This window comes from Heptranchias perlo, chromosome 30 (assembly GCF_035084215.1).
Source record: "Heptranchias perlo isolate sHepPer1 chromosome 30, sHepPer1.hap1, whole genome shotgun sequence".
Lineage (NCBI taxonomy): Eukaryota > Metazoa > Chordata > Chondrichthyes > Hexanchiformes > Hexanchidae > Heptranchias > Heptranchias perlo.
This window is the reverse complement of record NC_090354.1, coordinates 1,637,682-1,656,814: the sequence shown is the minus strand read 5'-3', so window position 1 is coordinate 1,656,814 and position 19,133 is coordinate 1,637,682. Positions and strand designations below refer to the sequence as shown.

The window sequence follows — 19,133 nt, the reverse complement described above, 5'->3', positions numbered from 1 at the left end:
TAGGCCAATCGGCCCCTCGAGCCTGCTCCGCCATTCAATAAGATCATGGCTGATCTGATCCTAACCTCAAATCTAAATTCATGTCCAATTTCCTGCCCGCTCCCCGTAACCCCTAATTCCCTTTACTTCTAGGAAACTGTCTATTTCTGTTTTAAATTTATTTAATGATGTAGCTTCCACAGCTTCCTGGGGCAGACAAATTCCAATTTTCAATTCGATCCCTCTAGAAATGAACCCCAGTGCTTGATTTGCCTTTTTTATGGCCTTATTAACCTGGGTTGCTACTTTTAGTGATTTGTGTGTCTGTACCCCCAGATCCCTCTGCTCCTCTACCCCATTTAGACTCTTATTATCCGAGCAGTGTGTGGCCTCCTTATTCTTCACCAAAATTCACCAACTCACACTTATCTATATTGAAATTCATTTGCCGATTACACGCCCATTCTGTAAGTTTATTAATGTCTTCCTGTATTTTGTCGCAGTCCTCCTCGGTATTAACTACAACCCCCAGTTTGGTGTCATCCGCATATTTTGAAATTGTACTTCCAATCCCCGAGTCCAAATCATTAATGTAAATTGTGAACAACAGTGGTCCCAGCACCGATCCCTGTGGAACACCACTTCCCACCTTTTGCCAATCTGAGTAACTACCCTTAACCCCTACTCTCAGAGTCTCACCTGTAACTCCCTCCCCCCGGTAAATACCCAGTAAACACCCGGTAAATACCCAGTAAATACCCAGTAAATACCCGGTTAATACCCTACCAAAGACCTACTACGGCTCCCTGTTAAACCTGGGTACAAAGCTCTACGGTGAAACCACAGGTGTCCTGTCCCAGCAACAGGTTCCTGAACTAGACACTCAGATCAACTCTGCATCATTCCAGTGCGAACCCCCTCACTCCACCAGATCAAAGCCAAAATATAAAGTGCGACTTTAAACAGTGCCCTTTCAAGTCAAGCATCCAACCTGCCGGGAGATGTCCAGCTTTCATCTCGATCTTCTCCTTGGGAGGGGGCTGGGAGGACATTTCTCCGCCTGGCAATGGGCAGGAGACACAACAACAGATCAAAGGGGGAGGAGGGGAGGGAGGAGCAGAGCTGAGCTCCACAGGAGGAGAGAGAGAGAGACAGGGAGAGAGAGGAGAAATCTGAAGCTTCCTGTCACTGACTCCAGGATGAAAACAGTACCATCTGACCAGGGAGATTCCACTCAGCTCCCTGACACAGGGGAGGAAACTCTACCAGGCTGCTTTATGCAGGGAGGGAGTGGGGGGGTCACAGACTGGAGACCCTCTTAAAGACCCCTCAGCTTCAAAAAGGGCTGAGGGTCACGGTGTTAATAAACTGCACTGATAGCTTTTCTAACCATGCATTTAGCCGGAGCAGGGTTTAATAACTTGGGTTGATCGAATGAACTGACTGCCTGGGGGAGGTGTGGGAGGATCTGACTCTGAGTGGGAGGTTCTCCCTGATACTGTGTCCTCTCTCGGCAACAAGGAAGCGTCAGGAAATCTTTCCTCCCCGCTCCTGCAGGGTCCCTCAGAAGGATTAATGAACAGTGGTGCTAACAGCTTGCATTGGCACCGTGTCTGTAACATACAGCAATGGTCCATACACAACAGGAGCAGGAGGGGGGGAGGTTCGAGTGTCGCTGGGGGGTTGGGGGAGAGGGATTGGGACCAGTGGCAAAGCTTGGCCAGAGATGGGCTTGAAGGAGGGTTTTGAAAGGTGCGGCGAAGGTAGAGAAAGGATTGGGGAGGGGGATCCAGGATTCCCCTCTCACTTCGCTCCCTTTCCCTCTCCTGTGTGACACTCAGCTCCATTTCCCCACTTTCATCTGTTGGAGTGCCCCAGTCATCAAATCAAACTCTCAGCTCCTCCCCCCACCAAGGCTGAAGTGGGGTGTTGGCAGGGTACGGGGTGGGGGAATTCACAGGAGGCCAGAGACATGGGGTGGGGGTGAGGGGTCAGGCTGGTGTGGGATGGGATGAGGCCGGGGAGGGGTTTGAAGAGGAAGAGGCTGGTGTGTTGGGGGTTGGGAGGTCTACGTCCCCCGGCGCTGATGGACTGTGAGGCTCGGTGTGTGACAGGATGTGGGCGGCAGACGTTAGGACGGTTTGGAGATAATGGAGGGGTCGGGGAGGGGGAGGCTGGAGAGGCAGATGTTGGGTTAAATTTTACTCCCGTTTACTGCCACTTGCAGGCCGTGTCGGGGGAAGGGGGAAGGGAAATTGGACAGGCGGACAGCTCATTCTGGCAAAGGTCCAATGGAATTACCCTGAGACTGGGCTTCTGAGTCTCGAAGTGAAGGTCCGGGTGAGGGTTTTATATAAATCTATAATTAAAACAAGTTTGACTGGGAACTCACAGCATGACTAGCAAGATCTGTAAGGGAAAGGAGTCGCCAGTGTTTCTAGAGCTGACACTTCATAGGAAGAGAAGGAGGCCATTCAGCCCCTCGAGCCTGTTCAGCCATTCAATTAGGTCATGGCTGATCTGTATCTTAACTCCATTTACCTGCCTTTTGTTCCCCATAACCCTTAATCCCCTTACCCAACAAAAATCGATCAATCTCAGTTTTGAAATTTTCAATTGACCCCCAGCCTCAACAGCTTTTTTGGGGGAGAGAGTTCCAGATTCCCACTCCCCTTTGTGTGAGGAAGTGCTTCCTGACATCACCCCTGAACGGCCTGGCTCTAATTTTAAGGTTCTGCCCCCTTGTTCTGGACTCCCCCCGACCAGAGGAAATAGTTTCAGATCTCTGATGTGTTGCGTTCTTTGTGTTTTCTGATTTGATTTCAGATTCCTGAGAGTTTCTGGTCTTTTCAATCTTGTAGCCTTCCCGATACAGATCCAGAAACTTCACTGATGGTTTTGTTTTCTCTCTTGTTTCTGTGGGTTTCTCAGTTTCATTTTACTCAACCTTGTAAAACCCACTGGTTCAGGGGGGACTTTTTGTTGTAAATTTAACTTGCTGCCTTTCTTTCTGCAAAGTTTCAGAGCCAGACACCTACTAACAGACTAAATAAATCAGACAAAAAAAAAGATTTGCCACCCATCAGATCCAACCACAGTGAAACAAACTTACAGCTTCCAGTCCTCGGGCCACTGTCTCTCCCTCACTTCCCTCGGGACCCTGGACTCAGCCCCTGCCCAGTGTCCCCGAGTGGTCACACACTTCTGAATGAGGGGTTTTGATAGAGTAACTAAGAATAAACTGTTTCCACTGGCAGGAGGGTCGGTAACCAGAGGACACAGATTGAAGATAATTGGCAAAAGAACCAGAGGAGAATTTTTTTAAAATTAAAACGCAGCGAGCTGTGATGATCTGGAATGCGCTGCCTGAAAGGGCGGTGGAAGCAGATTCAATAATAACTTTCAAAAGGGAATTGGATAAATACTTGAAGGAGAAAAATTTACAGGGCTCTGGGGAAAGAGCAGGGGGAGTGGGACTAAAAAAGGCAGGTAAATGGAGTTAAGATACAGATCAGCCATGACCTAATTGAATGGCTGAACAGGCTCGATGGGCTGAATGGCCTCCTCCAGTTCCTATAAAGGGTCAATTCAAGAAACACTAGCAGCTCCTTTCACAGGCGCGATGGGCCGAATTACCTCCTGTGCTGTACGATTCTATGAATAAGGGATTACAGCAACTGCAAAATAATGCCCAATAAAGTTCATAGCACAATTTTACAGTCGTTTGGGAACTGCTAACGGCCTCCTGAAGTCTGTAGCAGAGTGCGTGAGGTTTCGAACGGAAGTTCTGCAGCTAAAAGTAGCATCGCAGGTTAAAGGCCATAAAAAAAGCAAACCCAACATTGAGGTTCATTTCTAGAGGGATAGAATTGAAAAGCAGGGAAGTTATGTTAAACTTGTATAGAACCTTGGTTAGACCACACTTGGAGTATTGTGCACAGTTCTGGTCTCTATATTATAGAAAGGATATAGAGGCACTGGAGAAGGTACAAAAAAGATTCACAAGGATGATACCTATCAGGAAAGACTGAACAGATGGGCCCTTTTCTTTAGTCAGAAGACTGAGGGGTGACCTGATGGAGGTCTTTAAGATTATGGTAGGGTTTGATAGAGTAGACGTAGAGAAGATGTTTCCACTTGTGGGGGAGACCAGAACTAGAGGCCATAAATATAAGATAGTCACTGATAAATCCAATAGGAAATTCAGGGGAAACTTCTTTACCCAGAGAGTGGTGAGAATGTGGAACTCACTCCCACAAGGAGTAGTTGAGGTGAATAGTGTCGATACATTTAAGGGGAAGCTGGATAAACACATGAGGGAGAAAGGAATAGAAGGATATGCTGATAGGGTGAGATGAAGAGGGGAGGGAGAAGGTTCGTGTGGAGCATAAACACCAGCATAGACCCGTTGGGCCGAATGGCCTGTTTGTCTGTACATTCGATGTAACTCTATGTACAGCATATGATCAAACACCCATCGCTCCTGGGGTCTACCTTTCACGTTTTCTGCTTTTCTCTTCAACTGCTTGCTGTGCCTATTGAGAAGGCTCTCTGATTGTTTGGTCTTTTTGTAATTTGTCACCTCCCTGGCCATCCGTTTGTCTTTGGCTTCTAACATTTCCTGAGCTTTCCTTGTCAGCCAAAGTATCTGTCCATATGGACCGGGCAGATGATCCTCAGTTTGCACACCTTTTAAACGGCCTCGCACCCAGGCCTATGTTTTGTAACTCCAGTGGAAGGTCATTCTACCAAGACTCTCTGGATGCAACATCTGAGGCCCCAAGGATTTGTGCTTGGCCTGACAAACTCATTTAGGACCCACGTCACGCTCTGGTCACCATGATTCCACATTGCTGACCATCCATCTCTCCTCATTCTCCTTGTGAGCTCATCACTTCTCCACTTTGCCCTCACCAAAATTATCCATTTCTTTTCTTTATCCACTCATTTTTTGCTCCATCAGCCACAGCAACTTGACTCGCTCGACCTCGACACGCATCAATCTGCAGGATGTTGTGATTGGCACTAAGTTCCAATGTTGTATCTTGTTGAGCTACTATTTGCGTCGGCAATCTGCACCAAGTCCAGATCTGCCTTAGCAAGAAGCTCTTTTAGAAATGTAGTAAGTTGCAATCTTCTCTCCCTCCAGAAGGGGGAAGCATCTGGTTTGGTCGATATAATAGTTTACAATTCTGTCCTCATCACAGTCAAATGAGAAGCTGCGTTCAATTAACTTCACGTCTAAGCCTCCAGGTGGCTGCTGTTGAACTTTACAAACTCTGCTCCACAGAGGTCATTGAGTTTGCTCCTTGTACCCTCACAAAGTCCCTTTAACAGCAGCTCCTGCAAGGTAAGGCTCCAATTCCTGAAACTTTCATGCGCCAATACCATTTGCCCCGTCCACCTTCGGTGATCTTATTTCCTCAGGATAGTGAGGTCTCTGTTTAGTCAGGGAACTAACAGCCCGGGAAAGTTTCTGGTAATATCTTTTCACAGCTGCAGTCCATACTGCTCCTGGTACTCTACAGTGGCATTATATGGTTTGCTGTTAGGGAGCTCACAAGGCCATAGTCTTGGTAAATTCCTCCCAGGACACTCACCGTCTGGGCAAGCTTCACTTCACAATCTGCGCTCCAGTGCTGTTAAAATTCTCTGCACCTCCCACAACCTCTCCTTTAAAGGACAAAGTTCTTTATGCTGACCTGTAGGTCCCTGTGCAAGCAACGCAACAGAAATTCCCACTGCCGAATTTCTTCCTTAATGCTCCTGTGTCTCAGGCAAGGCTGGTATTATTGCCACATTAGACCAGTGAAGTGATTTCATTACTGGATTCAGCTCGATCGGCCCAAGCAGCTCACTGCCATGAGTGAAGATCAGGCCCTGTACGGTTACTGATCTGTTCAGTAGGGATAAGGACCATGGAAATATTCTGGACATTCATTTCTGTTTCACTTTCTCTCTCAATGACATGGTCCATGTGGATGATCAGCCAAGAAAAAAGGAAATTGGATACAAGCAGTTTGTTTAGCAGAGACTGGCATTCCTGGACTCACAATCCCTGCCTTTTCCACCTGTCAAACCACATCATCATGACTTTCTTAGTAAGAACATTTTCAGGCAGCTCAGATAGGCTGGCCACCAGGTTTACATCATAATCCTCCAGACTGGGAGACTCTTCACAGTCAAACACAACGTTCAGCTCATCAGCATTTGATTTGGTAGCTGATCCTCTACAAACGCCATCACACTTCATGCCATAATTCTCCATGCAGTTAATGCACTGAAAAAACTGCTGGCAGCTGGATCCCATCATACAGTATAGTCATCTCAGCAACCTCAGCCAATGGACCACCCAAAGGTAGGCCTGAGGGAAGCTGGATCCACCTGGTCTGGAGCAGACGGCTTCTTTTCTTTATCTCTCTTCATTGTTTAACAACCTCTGTTGCTGTTATATCTTTGGACTTTTCATCCCTTGGCTTCTCTTCTTGGAGAAACTAGGCTTTTGGAAGACATGGATGTCCTTTGGCCTTTTCAGGCCTCGATGGGCTCTCTGCTTCATTGCCTGAACTGCCGTACGTCCCTCCATTCTGGTCCAGCCAGCCCCTCCTGCTGGCTTCACCCTTGTCCCAGAGGAATCTTCCTCCACCTTTCTCTGGGTTTCATCCTTATTTGGTCTCTGAGGTTCTGATTTTTCTTTGCCTCCTTCAACTGAAGTTTTAGTGGAGGCCAAATCTCCAGGAGACTCCAACTTGATTACAGGTTTCAGTCACTCCATTGGCTAATGCCACATCATCCTCTTTTTGAGCTCCATCAGTCCTTTGTGCCTTTACACTGTTTCGGTGCAGACACATCTGATTCTCATCAGTTCACTTTAGATTTCCTCTTCAATTTCCTCAAGCTGCACTGATTGCTTGACATTAAGTGTCTCATCACAAACTGCCTCAACACTTTCTGTTCCCACCTTCTTTACATCCTCAGAAATGGGGATTCCAATTGTTTCTGTTCATGGGTCTTCAATGCTCAGCTCTTGTTCTGTAATTTCAGTTGCTGGAATCAATGGTTCACTATTTGTCCCTCATTCTCTGCTCCTCATCAGTTCTTTCATAGGTTTCAGTGATCTCTTCAGATTTTGCTCCAGTCACTTCTGTTTCCACGTTCTCAGCTTCAATCATTCATTCGTTGCACAATCTCGACTGCAGTAAACTGCTCCTGTGTTATTTTATCATTGTCAGTTGTCATCTTTTGTACATCCCCTTCAATCTCTTCCTGCTTTGTAATTTCAAGATTATCTTTGTCTTCATACACAGACTTACTCTCATCTACTGCCACTTCCACTGGGCTGACTTCCTCTGGCCTCTTCACTGCATACAATCTCAGACACTCCCACTGCCGGACTGATTTCAGTGGTTTCTCTGAATCCAGCAACTTGCTCTGCTCCCATTTCCTCAGCAATCTCTGCAGGTGTGGCTTCTTTGGTTCTGTCTGAACCTTTTTCCATACCACTTGCTCAAGTAGTTTTAACAGGCTCTTCACATGTAGCCTCTGGCCTTCCCCATCCTCTGCTGGACTGGCTTCCAAAGTCTCGTCATGGTCTCTGCTTTTTCCTCCTCTTTGGTTGAGTGGATAGTCTCCGACCCTGGTTATTTCTTGTTCTGTCCTCTCTGTGGGGAAGTACCACATTTCCCTCTTCAGTTTTGTGATTGTCCACCTCAGGCCCTGTGACAATCTCACCATTCACCAACTGCTTTCCCTGCACCTTCAGGAACTTGCTTTACTGCCTCATCTTCTCCCTCATGATCCAATTCATTTCAGGTTGGAGTCCCTTAATCATGCTAATCACTCCCGTTGTTCCAACATGGCCTGAATGGACACTCTCAGCATTTTCTCCATGATGGTGGGTCTTGGTCTTTTTCAGATTGCCAAGATCCCACTCCTGACACATGTAACCAGTTGATGCAGGCCCAGGGCCCACTGCTTAATTACACACATTTGTAAACAATTTTACAACACCAAGTTATAGTCCAACGATTATATTTTTAATCCCACAAGCTTTCGGGGGCTTTCCCCTTCCCCTTCCACACCGCCTGAGGAAGGGGAAAGCCCCCGAAAGCTTGTGGGATTAAAAATAAAATCGTTGGACTATAACTTGGTGTTGTAAAATTGTTTACAATTGTCAACCCCAGTCCATCACCGGCATCTCCACATCATAATTACACACAGACTAGATCCTAAAACAAGTGAGGTTTATTCACCCACATGAGGTCTTTACTTGCAGTGATGAACAACATCACTTTTCAAACGTCCCCCTCTAACTAAACCATTTCCCGGCCTTTTATTCTTACAGGCCGGGAGTCATTAAAGGCAACAATTTCTTAAAGCGGCACCACCTTCTTAAAGTGCTATCCCTATCTTGGATTCAGAGCTCTCGACATCCTGTTCCTTACACACGTCCCTTTCTCACTCTGTTTCACTGATACATAAACAAGATGCACAAACCTAACTGGACAACTCTTCTATTTCCATCACACTCCTCTCTCTGTCCCTTTCTTTGCCCATTTCTCTCTATTTCTCTACACCTTGCTCTTGTTCTCTCATTCTACATCTTTCTCTCCTTTTCAATCTTTCCCACTCTTTCCCTCTATCTTTCCCCTCTGCTCCTATATCTCCCTCTCACTTTCACTCTTCCCCCTTTTTTGCATTCTCCCCTTTATTCTGTCCTCCTTCTCCCTCCATCTTATCCGTCCTCCCCTCCCCATCTCCCTTTTTCTCACTTTCTTTTCCCCTCTTTTCCACCTCTTCCTCCATCTTTACCCTTCCCCCTTCTCCCCATCTTCTTTCCCTCTCCACCCCCCCTGCTAGCTGCTTCTCTTGTCTCCTGAGTCCAGGAGTTTCCTGTTGATGGGTTGAGTATTGACGATACCTGTTTGTCTGCAGTGTACGCCCTTCACACAAGAAGAGTGGAGCTTTGTGCGGCTGTGTGTTTATTCATGGTGAGATGCACAGAATGCCATTTCCCATGGGGCAGTGCAGCACTTACACTGTAGACTGGGTGTGTCCTGTGCTACATTGCATCATGGGAAAACCAGCCATCCATTAGCCTGAGATGCATCACTGGGCCTGGAGAGAGAAGAGATCCCAAACTCACACCTTTAATTCCCAACAAATCATGCAATCCTACAGCACAGGAGGAGGCCATTCAGCCCACCATGCCTGTGCTGGCTCTTTAAAAGAGCTATCCAATTAGTCCCATTCCCCTGCTCTTTCCCCAAAGCCTTCCAATTTTTTCCCTTCAAGTATTTATCCAATTCCCTTTTGAAAGTTATTATTGAATCTGCTCCCATCGTCCTTTCAGGCAGTGAATTCCAGATCATCACAACTCGCTGCGTAAAAAGAAATCTCCTCTGCTTTTTTTGCCAATTATCTTCAATCTGTGTCCTCTGGTTACTGACCCCCCCTCACAGTGGAAACAGTTTCTCCTTATTTACTTTCTCAAAACCCCTCAATGATGGGGAAGTGTTGTGAGGATATCTGCTGGCAAACACGACCTTTCACCACGGAACGTCACCATCACTTCCAAAACATGGAGCGATTTGCCAAGTGTTCAGGGGGTGGGTACGGAGTGGGACAGCGACAGGATTTATCCTCTGATCTGAAGTAGAAGGATGCCCAAGCTGGGGAGTGGAGTGCCTCTGCTCCGGTCTCTCAAAGGATTGATTTATAGAATTCCTGGTGGGAATGTAGATGTGTAGAAGCAATTCCCAGGATCATCTGATTTTAGGAATTAAGTTTGTCACAACCTTCCTTAAAAATTATTACGCTGCAGTTTCACATGAACCTGTTAGTGCATTTATTATTAATAACACACAGCATGATTTCAATTCACTACTGTCCCATCAAACTCTCCCCGGACAGGTACAGCATGGGTTAGATACAGAGTAAAGCTCCCTCTACACTGTCCCATCAAACACTCCCAGGGCAGGTACAGGGTTAGATACAGAGTAAAACTCCCTCTACACTGTCCCATCAAACACTCCCAGGGCAGGTACAGCACGGGTTAGATACAGAGTAAAGCTCCCTCTACACTGTCCCATCAAACACTCCCAGGGGCAAGTAGAGGGTTAGATACAGAGTAAAGCTCCCTCTGCACTGTCCCATCAAACACTCCCAGGGCAGGTACAGCACGGGTTAGATACAGAATAAAGCTCCCTCTACACTGTCCCACCAAACACTCCCAGGGCACGTACAGCACGGGTTAGATACAGAGTAAAGCTCCCTCTACACTGTCCCACCAAACACTCCCAGGGCAGGTACACCACGGGTTAGATACAGAGTAAAGCTCCCTCTGCACTGTCCCACCAAACACTCCCAGGGCAGATACAGCACGGGTTAGATACAGAGTAAAGCTCCCTCTACACTGTCTCATCAAACTCTCCCAGGGCAGGTACAGCACGGGTTAGAATCATAGAATCATAGAATCATAGAAGTTTGCAACATGGAAACAGGCCCTTCGGCCCAACATGTCCATGTCGCCCAGTTTATACCACCAAGCTAGTCCCAATTGCCTGCACTTGGCCCATATCCCTCTATACCCATCTTACCCATGTAACTGTCCAAATGCTTTTTAAAAGACAAAATTGTACCCGCCTCTACTACTGCCTCTGGCAGCTCGTTCCAGACACTCACCACCCTTTGAGTGAAAAAATTGCCCCTCTGGACCCTTTTGTATCTCTCCCCTCTCACCTTAAATCTATGCCCCCTCGTCATAGACTCCCCTACCTTTGGGAAAAGATTTTGACTATCTACCTTATCTATGCCCCTCATTATTTTATAGACTTCTATAAGATCACCCCTAAACCTCCTACTCTCCAGGGAAAAAAGTCTCAGTCTATCCAACCTCTCCCTATAAGTCAAACCATCAAGTCCCGGTAACATCCTAGTAAATCTTTTCTGCACTCTTTCTAGTTTAATAATATCCTTTCTATAATAGGGTGACCAGAACTGTACACAGTATTCCAAGTGTGGCCTTACTAATGTCTTGTACAACTTCAACAAGACATCCCAACTCCTGTATTCAATGTTCTGACCAATGAAACCAAGCATGCCGAATGCCTTCTTCACCACCCTATCCACCCGTGACTCCACTTTCAAGGAGCTATGAACCTGTACTCCTAGATCTCTTTGTTCTATAACTCTCCCCAACGCCCTACCATTAACGGAGTAGGTCCTGGCCCGATTTGATCTACCAAAATGCATCACCTCACATTTATCTAAATTAAACTCCATCTGCCATTCATCGGCCCACTGGCCCAATTTATCAAGATCCCGTTGCAATCCTAGATAATAGGATTATCTATTATCAGATAGATACTGTTAGATACAGAGTAAAGCTCCATCCTCATTCCTGTAACAATGCACCTTAGCTCCAAATTTAAACCTTGATCCCCCCTCTCATCATTGTTATATTTTAATTTCTCACACCACCCAACCTTGTATTGTCTCTGAGTGACTGCCAAATAATGGCTGTAGCCTTGTGCCCACTAGGAACTGGACTGAGATTGTCCCAGTGTCATTTCATGTAGGATCTTTACAACTAACAGAGGAAGGAGACTTGGTTTCATTTGCCAAGGCTGGACTTGAGCCCAGTTGCAAGTGGTGAAAGGACATTGTTTCAACTGACCCCGCACCGTTCTGTGAGCTGCCTGTCTATAAACGCAGTGACATCAGTGAACCTGAGCTCAGTGCTGTAACTTTTCCGATTTGTCAATTGATTGCAGCACTCTGAGGCGTATCCTTATTAGAGTCTTGTTTTGATTCTGAACCAGTCAGAGTTTCCAAATTGAGTTGCCAAATAACACTCTGGCCCGTGTGTAGGTAGATCCTGTCGGCCGTCTCGTCTGACAATTCACATTCCTGGGATAACTCCGAATGCAAATTGGTGAGGATCCTCCTCTGGAATGTGAAACATGTCCCTGTGAATCTGGGTGTGGAGATGGTCTCGTGTTCAGATGGCTCCCTGTCAAAGCTGCAAAAATCCTTGGGCAAAACTGATGGAAGTGTGAGTGTTGTAATGGGACCCAGAACTCGTGTCCTGTCTTCAGGAATCTTTTCCCTCTCCATGGTGGTTGTATCTCCACCGTACCTGAGCTTTCACGGTACAGAAACAACATCAGCTGTCTCCGCTTTCTCAGGAATCGAATCATTCTCAGCACGGAATTGCAATTTTGACCTTTGCTGTCCCTCAGCTAAATTACCACAGGTCCATACTGCTCAGTAGGCTGTTGAAAGTGCTCTTTACCTTGTCTTCATGAATGAGCAATGACACACTGAGACCTTCATCCTGTATATGTGCACTTCATATTTATCTTGGTGTCTTTTCTCTCCCTGGTACAGCTTTGATTGACCATTTTCCACCTACCGTTCCCTTTCCCCTTCAAACCTACTGTCTTTGCAATTTCAATTCAATCCTCTAGTCTTCCCACTTTGTCTCTTCATACATCCGATTTCTCTTTTCAGTTTCCTATGCTATTGCAAAGTTTGGGATTTCTCCGTGTTGAGTCTAGTTCTTTGCCGCTGGTGTTTTCAGATGTAAAGTTCTGGTTTCCATTTCAGAATCCCCGATCCCAGTGCTCATTTCAAACCATTCATGGGCAAGGATTGAAAAAACATGGAAATACTGAACCACCCCCAAAAATCTCCTCATTACACAGATCGAGAATCAGGGATTAAGTTGTGAGGAAAGGTTAAGGAGAGTGAGGAAATTTGGAGTTCTTGAGATTCTGAAGGAAATTTACTAAATCAATCCAGTCAAAAAAATTAGCACAGACGAGGAAGTTAAGAGCAAGAGCAAAGTCAGGTAGAATTTTTCACAGAAAGGGTAATATTTTTATGGATAAGTTACCATGGTATGACATTGGAGCCATTAGTGTAGGTGGGTCAAAATAAATTTTAATGTGTTCCTGGAGAGAGAGAAGGGATTGAGGAATATGGTGAGAAGGTGGGGTTGGGGATTTGGTGGGTAGGTGGGGTTGGAGATATGGTGGGTAGGTGGGGTTATGGATTTGGTGGGTAGGTGGGGTTATGGATTTGGTGGGTAGGTGGGGTTGGGGATTTTGTGGGTCGGTGGGGTTGGGGATTTGGTGGGTAGGTGGGGTTGGGGATATGGTGGGTCGGTGGAGTTGGGGATTTGGTGGGTAGGTGGAGTTGGGGATTTGGTGGGTAGGTGGGGTTGGGGATTTGGTGGGTCGGTGGGGTTATGGATTTGGTGGGTAGGTGGAGTTGGGGATTTGGTGGGTAGGTGGAGTTGGGGATTTGGTGGGTAGGTGGGGTTGGGGATTTGGTGGGTAGGTGGGGTTGGGGATATGGTGGGTAGGTGGGGTTATGGATTTGGTGGGTAGGTGGGGTTATGGATTTGGTGGGTAGGTGGGGTTGGGGATATGGTGGGTCGGTGGAGTTGGGGATTTGGTGGGTAGGTGGAGTTGGGGATTTGGTGGGTCGGTGGGGTTATGGATTTGGTGGGTAGGTGGAGTTGGGGATTTGGTGGGTAGGTGGAGTTGGGGATTTGGTGGGTAGGTGGAGTTGGGGATTTGGTGGGTAGGTGGGGTTGGGGATTTGGTGGGTAGGTGGGGTTGGGGATTTGGTGGGTTGGTGGGGTTGGGGATTTGGTGGGTTGGTGGGGTTGGGGATTTGGTGGGTAGGTGGGGTTGGGGATTTGGTGGGTTGGTGGGGTTGGGGATTTGGTGCGTAGGTGGGGTTGGGGATTTGGTGGGTTGGGGATTTGGTGGGTCGGTGGGGTTGGGGATTTGGTGGGTTGGTGGGGTTGGGGATTTGGTGGGTAGGTGGGGTTGGGGGTTTGGTGGGTAGGTGGGGTTGGGGATTTGGTGGGTAGGTGGGGTTGGGATTTGGTGGGTAGGTGGGGTTGGGGATATGGTGGGTAGGTGGGGTTGGGATTTGGTGGGTAGGTGGGGTTGGGGATATGGTGGGTAGGTGGAGTTGGGGATTTGGTGGGTAGGTGGGGTTGGGGATTTGGTGGGTTGGCGGGGTTGGGGATTTGGTGGGTTGGTGGGGTTATGGATTTGGTGGGTAGGTGAGGTAGGGGATATGGTGGGTAGATGGGGTTGGGGATTTGGTGGGTAGGTGGGGTTGGGGATATGGTGGGTATGTGGAGTTGGGGATTTGGTGGGTTGGTTGGGTTGGGGATTTGGTGGGTAGGTGGGGTTGGGGATATGGTGGGTCGGTGGGGTTGGGGATATGGTGGGTAGGTGGGGTTATGGATTTGGTGGGTAGGTGAGGTAGGGGATATGGTGGGTAGATGGGGTTGGGGATTTGGTGGGTAGGTGGGGTTGGGGATTTGGTGGGTAGGTGGGGTTGGGGATTTGGTGGGTAGGTGGGGTTGGGGATTTGGTGGGTAGGTGGGGTTGGGGATTTGGTGGGTCGGTGGGGTTGGGGATTTGGTGGGTAGGTGGGGTTGGGGATTTGGTGGGTAGGTGGGGTTGGGGATTTGGTGGGTCGGTGGGGTTGGGGATTTGGTGGGTAGGTGGGGTTGGGGATTTGGTGGGTCGGTGGGGTTGGGGATTTGGTGGGTCGGTGGGGTTGGGGATTTTGTGGGTAGGTGGAGTTGGGGATTTGGTGGGTAGGTGGAGTTGGGGATTTGGTGGGTAGGTGGGGTTGGGGATTTGGTGGGTAGGTGGGGTTGGGGATTTGGTGGGTAGGTGGGGTTGGGGATTTGGTGGGTCGGTGGGGTTGGGGATTTGGTGGGTTGGTGGGGTTGGGGATTTGGTGGGTAGGTGGGGTTGGGGATTTGGTGGGTCGGTGGGGTTGGGGATTTGGTGGGTTGGTGGGGTTGGGGATTTGGTGGGTAGGTGGGGTTGGGGATTTGGTGGGTAGGTGGGGTTGGGGATTTGGTGGGTCGGTGGGGTTGGGGATTTGGTGGGTAGGTGGGGTTGGGGATTTGGTGGGTTGGTGGGGTTGAGAGATGTTGTGAGAATGAGGACTCGTGAACAGTTTGTTTGAGTATCTTTGCTGGGGACACCAGCTGAAATTGTCCAACTGATGGAATGTTTACAACATATTGGGCATGAAACTGTTCCAGAGAGACAGACAGACTGGAGCCTTGACTGACACATCCTGCACCCACAAGGGAGGAGTTTCCTTTTCCGAAGGAGTCCCTCAATCTGTTGACCAGGATTGTGAGCATGTCCAGCCCTCTGAGTCTCTGTTAGTCTCTCCAGATCTGATCCACTCTGCTGGACAGGTCCTTCAATGGGGCTGTTTCTGACTGGGGGGAAACAGGTGCTCATTTACTCCAAGGATTCCCCTGTACATTCGATCGTTCTAAATTTATATAGAACGTGTAATAACAGTGGATCTGGAGAGTGTCATCAGGGTGCAATGTAATCACAATGATCAGTTGACCTAATAATCAACGGTACTTGTGGTTTAGATTATTTGAACACAAAGTTTGTCTTAAAGTTTCAAGGAATTACTCATCTCATTCACATGTTTCATTGCACAGTTGTCTCCCCTCCTCTCCTGAAGGCTCAGACAGTTGCTGATTCCACTGGCACCAGCTGCCATTCTTATTGCACGTTTCTGGACTGGGACTATTTAATCAGCGGAAGCCTCACAGCTCAACCAGATCCTGTCTTCGCCCAACAGAAACTTTCCGGTCGTTGTCACTGGATGATGATCAGGACAGAAACCCGAGCTGATTATTTCCCTCTCTCTTCAGTCTATGGTACTGGGGCCATTGTAACACCCCAGTTATTGGACTGGTTTAAAGAGCTGACTCTGCTCTCTGACTGACACTGATTTCCGATTCCATGGTCTTGGGCAAGGAATTAAACTTCAAACCCTCCTAATCTGTGCAGATACCCACTAAACTGCTCTACAAGTTCTTAGAACTGTGGCAGGCAGAATAAGTTTTATTTACGAAAGCAGTATGGATAATATCCAACATCATTAAATGATGGAGGAAGATAACATGGGCTAAATGATAGAGAAAGACTTGCATTTGTATAGCGCCTTTCATGACCTCAGGACGTCCCAAAGCGCTTTATGGTCAATCAAGTACTTTTGAAGTGTAGTCATTGTTGTAATATAGGAAACGCAGCAGCCAATTTGTGCACAGTAAGATCCCACAAACAGCAATGTGATAAAGTTATCAGAACACTCTCTCGATCATATATTAAACATTTTGCAGATAGCATACATTTCCTGCAACACATTCCCACTGTAATCAGTCAAATTTGTTATATTTATATCCCAATGCATTCCACATTCCCCATCTCCCCCTCCATCTCCTCTGCTCTCACCGCTCAGTGTCCTTTCTCTTCTGTAGTGCCTTTAGCTGTTTGCTTTGTTAAAGTCGCTGTATGAATGAAGCCAGTCAGGGCACCTTCTCCAGGCTGGAGTGGGGGGGGCGAGGGTAGAGGGGGAGTAATGGAACATCCCCCTCCCAACAGACAAGACCAGTGCATCACACGGCCCCAGTATCCACAGCATGTTCCACGGTCCTCCCACTGCAGTTGAAAGGAATGCATCAAATGAAAGGGAAAGCAGTACCTCCCAGTCACACAGTGAGACCGGCAGTTTCTCTTCGCACACTTTGTTCACTGACGATCGGGCCCCTCACCCACAGCACGGTGCCCACTGTAAGAGAGCGAGCCTGACACAAGACTGATGTGGGCACATGTTGGCAGCTGCAGTATACTCTGATGAATCTATGAACAGACCAGAGCCCTCAATGCTTTGACCAATATTGGGTCCTCACCAAACATCTCGGTGCCCCAGTACTGCAATCTTGCATGGACCTTAAAATTAGAGCCAGGCCATTCAGGGGTGATGTCAGGAAGCACTTCTTCACACAAAGGGGAGTGGAAATCTGGAACTCTCTCCCCCAAAACACTGTGAATGCTGGGGTTCAATTGGAGCTTTCAAGACTGAGATTGATAGATTTTTGTTAGGCAATGGTATCAAGGGTTATGGAACCAAGGCGGGTAATCATAGAATCATAGAATGGTTACAGCACAGAAAGAGGCCATTCGGCCCATCGAGCCTGTGCCAGCTCTTTGTAAGAGCAGTCCAGTGAGTCCCATTCCCCCACTCTTTCCCTGTAGCCCTGCAAATTTTTTCCCTTCAAGCATTTATCTAATTCCTTTCTGAAAGCCACGATAGAACCTGCTTCCACCACCCTCTCAGGCAGTGCATTCCAGATCATAACTATTCACTGCATAAAAAAGTTTTCCCTCATATCGCCTTGGGTTCTTTTGCCAATCACCATAAATCTGTGTCCTCTGGTTCTTGACCCTTCCGACAATGGAAACAGTTTCTCTTTATTTACTTTATCTAAACCCATCATGATTTTGAACGCCTCTATCAAATCTCCTCTCAACCTTCTCTGCTCTAATGAGCACAACCCCAGCTTCTCCAGTCTATCCGTGTAATTGAAATCCCTCATCCCTGGAACCGTTCTAGTAAATCTTTTCTGCACCCTCTCTAAGGCCTTCACATCTTTCATAAAGTGCGGTGCCCAGAGCTGGACACGAATCACCTGCCACGTGTCCGCCCATTCCACCAGCCTGTCTATATCCTCTTAAAGTCTATCACTATCCTCCTCACTGTTTACTACACTTCCAGGTTTTTTTATCATCTGCAAATTTTGAAATTGTGCCCTGTACATCCAAGTCCAAGTCATTAATATATATCAAAAAAAGCAGTGGTCCCAGCACTGACCCCTGGGGAACACCACTGTACACCTCCCTCCAGTCCGAAAAACAACCGGTCACCACTACTCTCTGTTTCCTGTCACTTAGCCAATTTCATATCCATGCTGCCACTGCCCCTTTTATTCCATGGGCTTCAATTATGCTGACAAGTCTATTATCATAGAATCATAAAAAATTTACGGCACAGAAGGAGGCCATTCGGCCCATTGTGTCCGCGCCGGCCGAAAATGAGCCACTCAGCCTAATCCCACTTTCCAGCACTTGGTCCGTAGCCCTGCAGGTCACGGTACTTCAGGTGCACATCCAGATACTTTTTAAATGAGTTGAGGGTTTCTGCCTCTACCACCCTCTCAGGCAGTGAGTTCCAGACACCCACTACCCTCAGGGTGAAAAATTTTTCCTCAGCTCCCCTCTACCCTTGTACCAATCACTTTAAATCTATGCCCCCTGTTTATAGACCCCTCTAAGGGAAATAGGTCCTTCCTATCCATCTAGGCCCCTCATAATTTTGCACACCTCAATTAAATCTCCCCTCAGCCTCCTCTGTTCCATGATGTGGAGATGCCGGTGATGGACAGGGGTGGACAAATGTAAGGAATCTTACAACACCAGGTTATAGTCCAACAAATTTATTTTAAAATCACAAGCTTTCGGAGATTATCTCCTTCGTCAGATGAATGAGTGAAAAGGTTCTCAAATCGCATATCTTATACTATGTTGGGACAGCATCACACCAATCAAAAGGTGTCGTTATTATTCAAACAGGCCAGTCACGGAGAACAGCACGTCCCAGTACACTGGATATACATTGTGTCAATTACACAGGCAGGCAGAAAGAAACTCAAAATGGCAGAGAGAGAGAGAGAGAGAGAGAGAGAATTTTAAAAAACGTATAATTTTTTTCCCCCTTTTTTGCTGGTGGGGTTACGTGTAGCGTGACATGAACCCAAGATCCCGGTTGAGGCCGTCCTCATGGGTGCGGAACTTGGCTATCAACTTCTGCTCAACGATTTTGCGTTGTCGTGTGTCTCGAAGGCCTTCGATAGCCAAGTTCCGCACCCATGAGGACGGCCTCAACCGGGATCTTGGGTTCATGTCACGCTACACGTAACCCCACCAGCAAAAAAGGGGGAAAAAAATTATACGTTTGTTGGACTATAACCTGGTGTTGTAAGATTCCTTACATTTGTCCTCTGTTCCAAAGAGAACAACCCCAGCCTATCCAATCTTTACTCATAGTTAAAATTCACCAGTCCTGGCAACATCCTTGTAAATCTCCTCTGCACCCTCTCTAGTACAATTACATCCTTCCTGTAATGTGGTGACCAGAACTGCACACAATACTCAAGCTGTGGCCTAACTAGTGTTTTATACAGTTCCAGCATAACCTCCCTGCTCTTATACTCTATACCTCGGCTAATAAAGGAAAAT

General features: G+C 47.4%; 1 protein-coding gene and 1 pseudogene across 1 annotated transcript in view; both read right to left on the bottom strand.

Annotated features, from left to right (window-relative positions):
* Positions 1–1,183, bottom strand: part of LOC137300226 (death-associated protein 1 homolog) — a 28,809-nt gene extending 27,626 nt beyond the window's left edge. Inside the window, exon 1 of the mRNA XM_067969324.1 lies at positions 971–1,183. Coding sequence (XP_067825425.1) covers positions 971–1,031 — 61 coding nt within the window. The 5' untranslated portion in view covers positions 1,032–1,183. The remainder of the gene's footprint in view (positions 1–970) is intronic.
* Positions 1,184–5,598: 4,415 nt separating this feature from the next.
* On the bottom strand, positions 5,599–6,830 carry LOC137300055 (ralA-binding protein 1-A-like; annotated as a pseudogene).
* Positions 6,831–19,133: the final 12,303 nt, after the last annotated feature.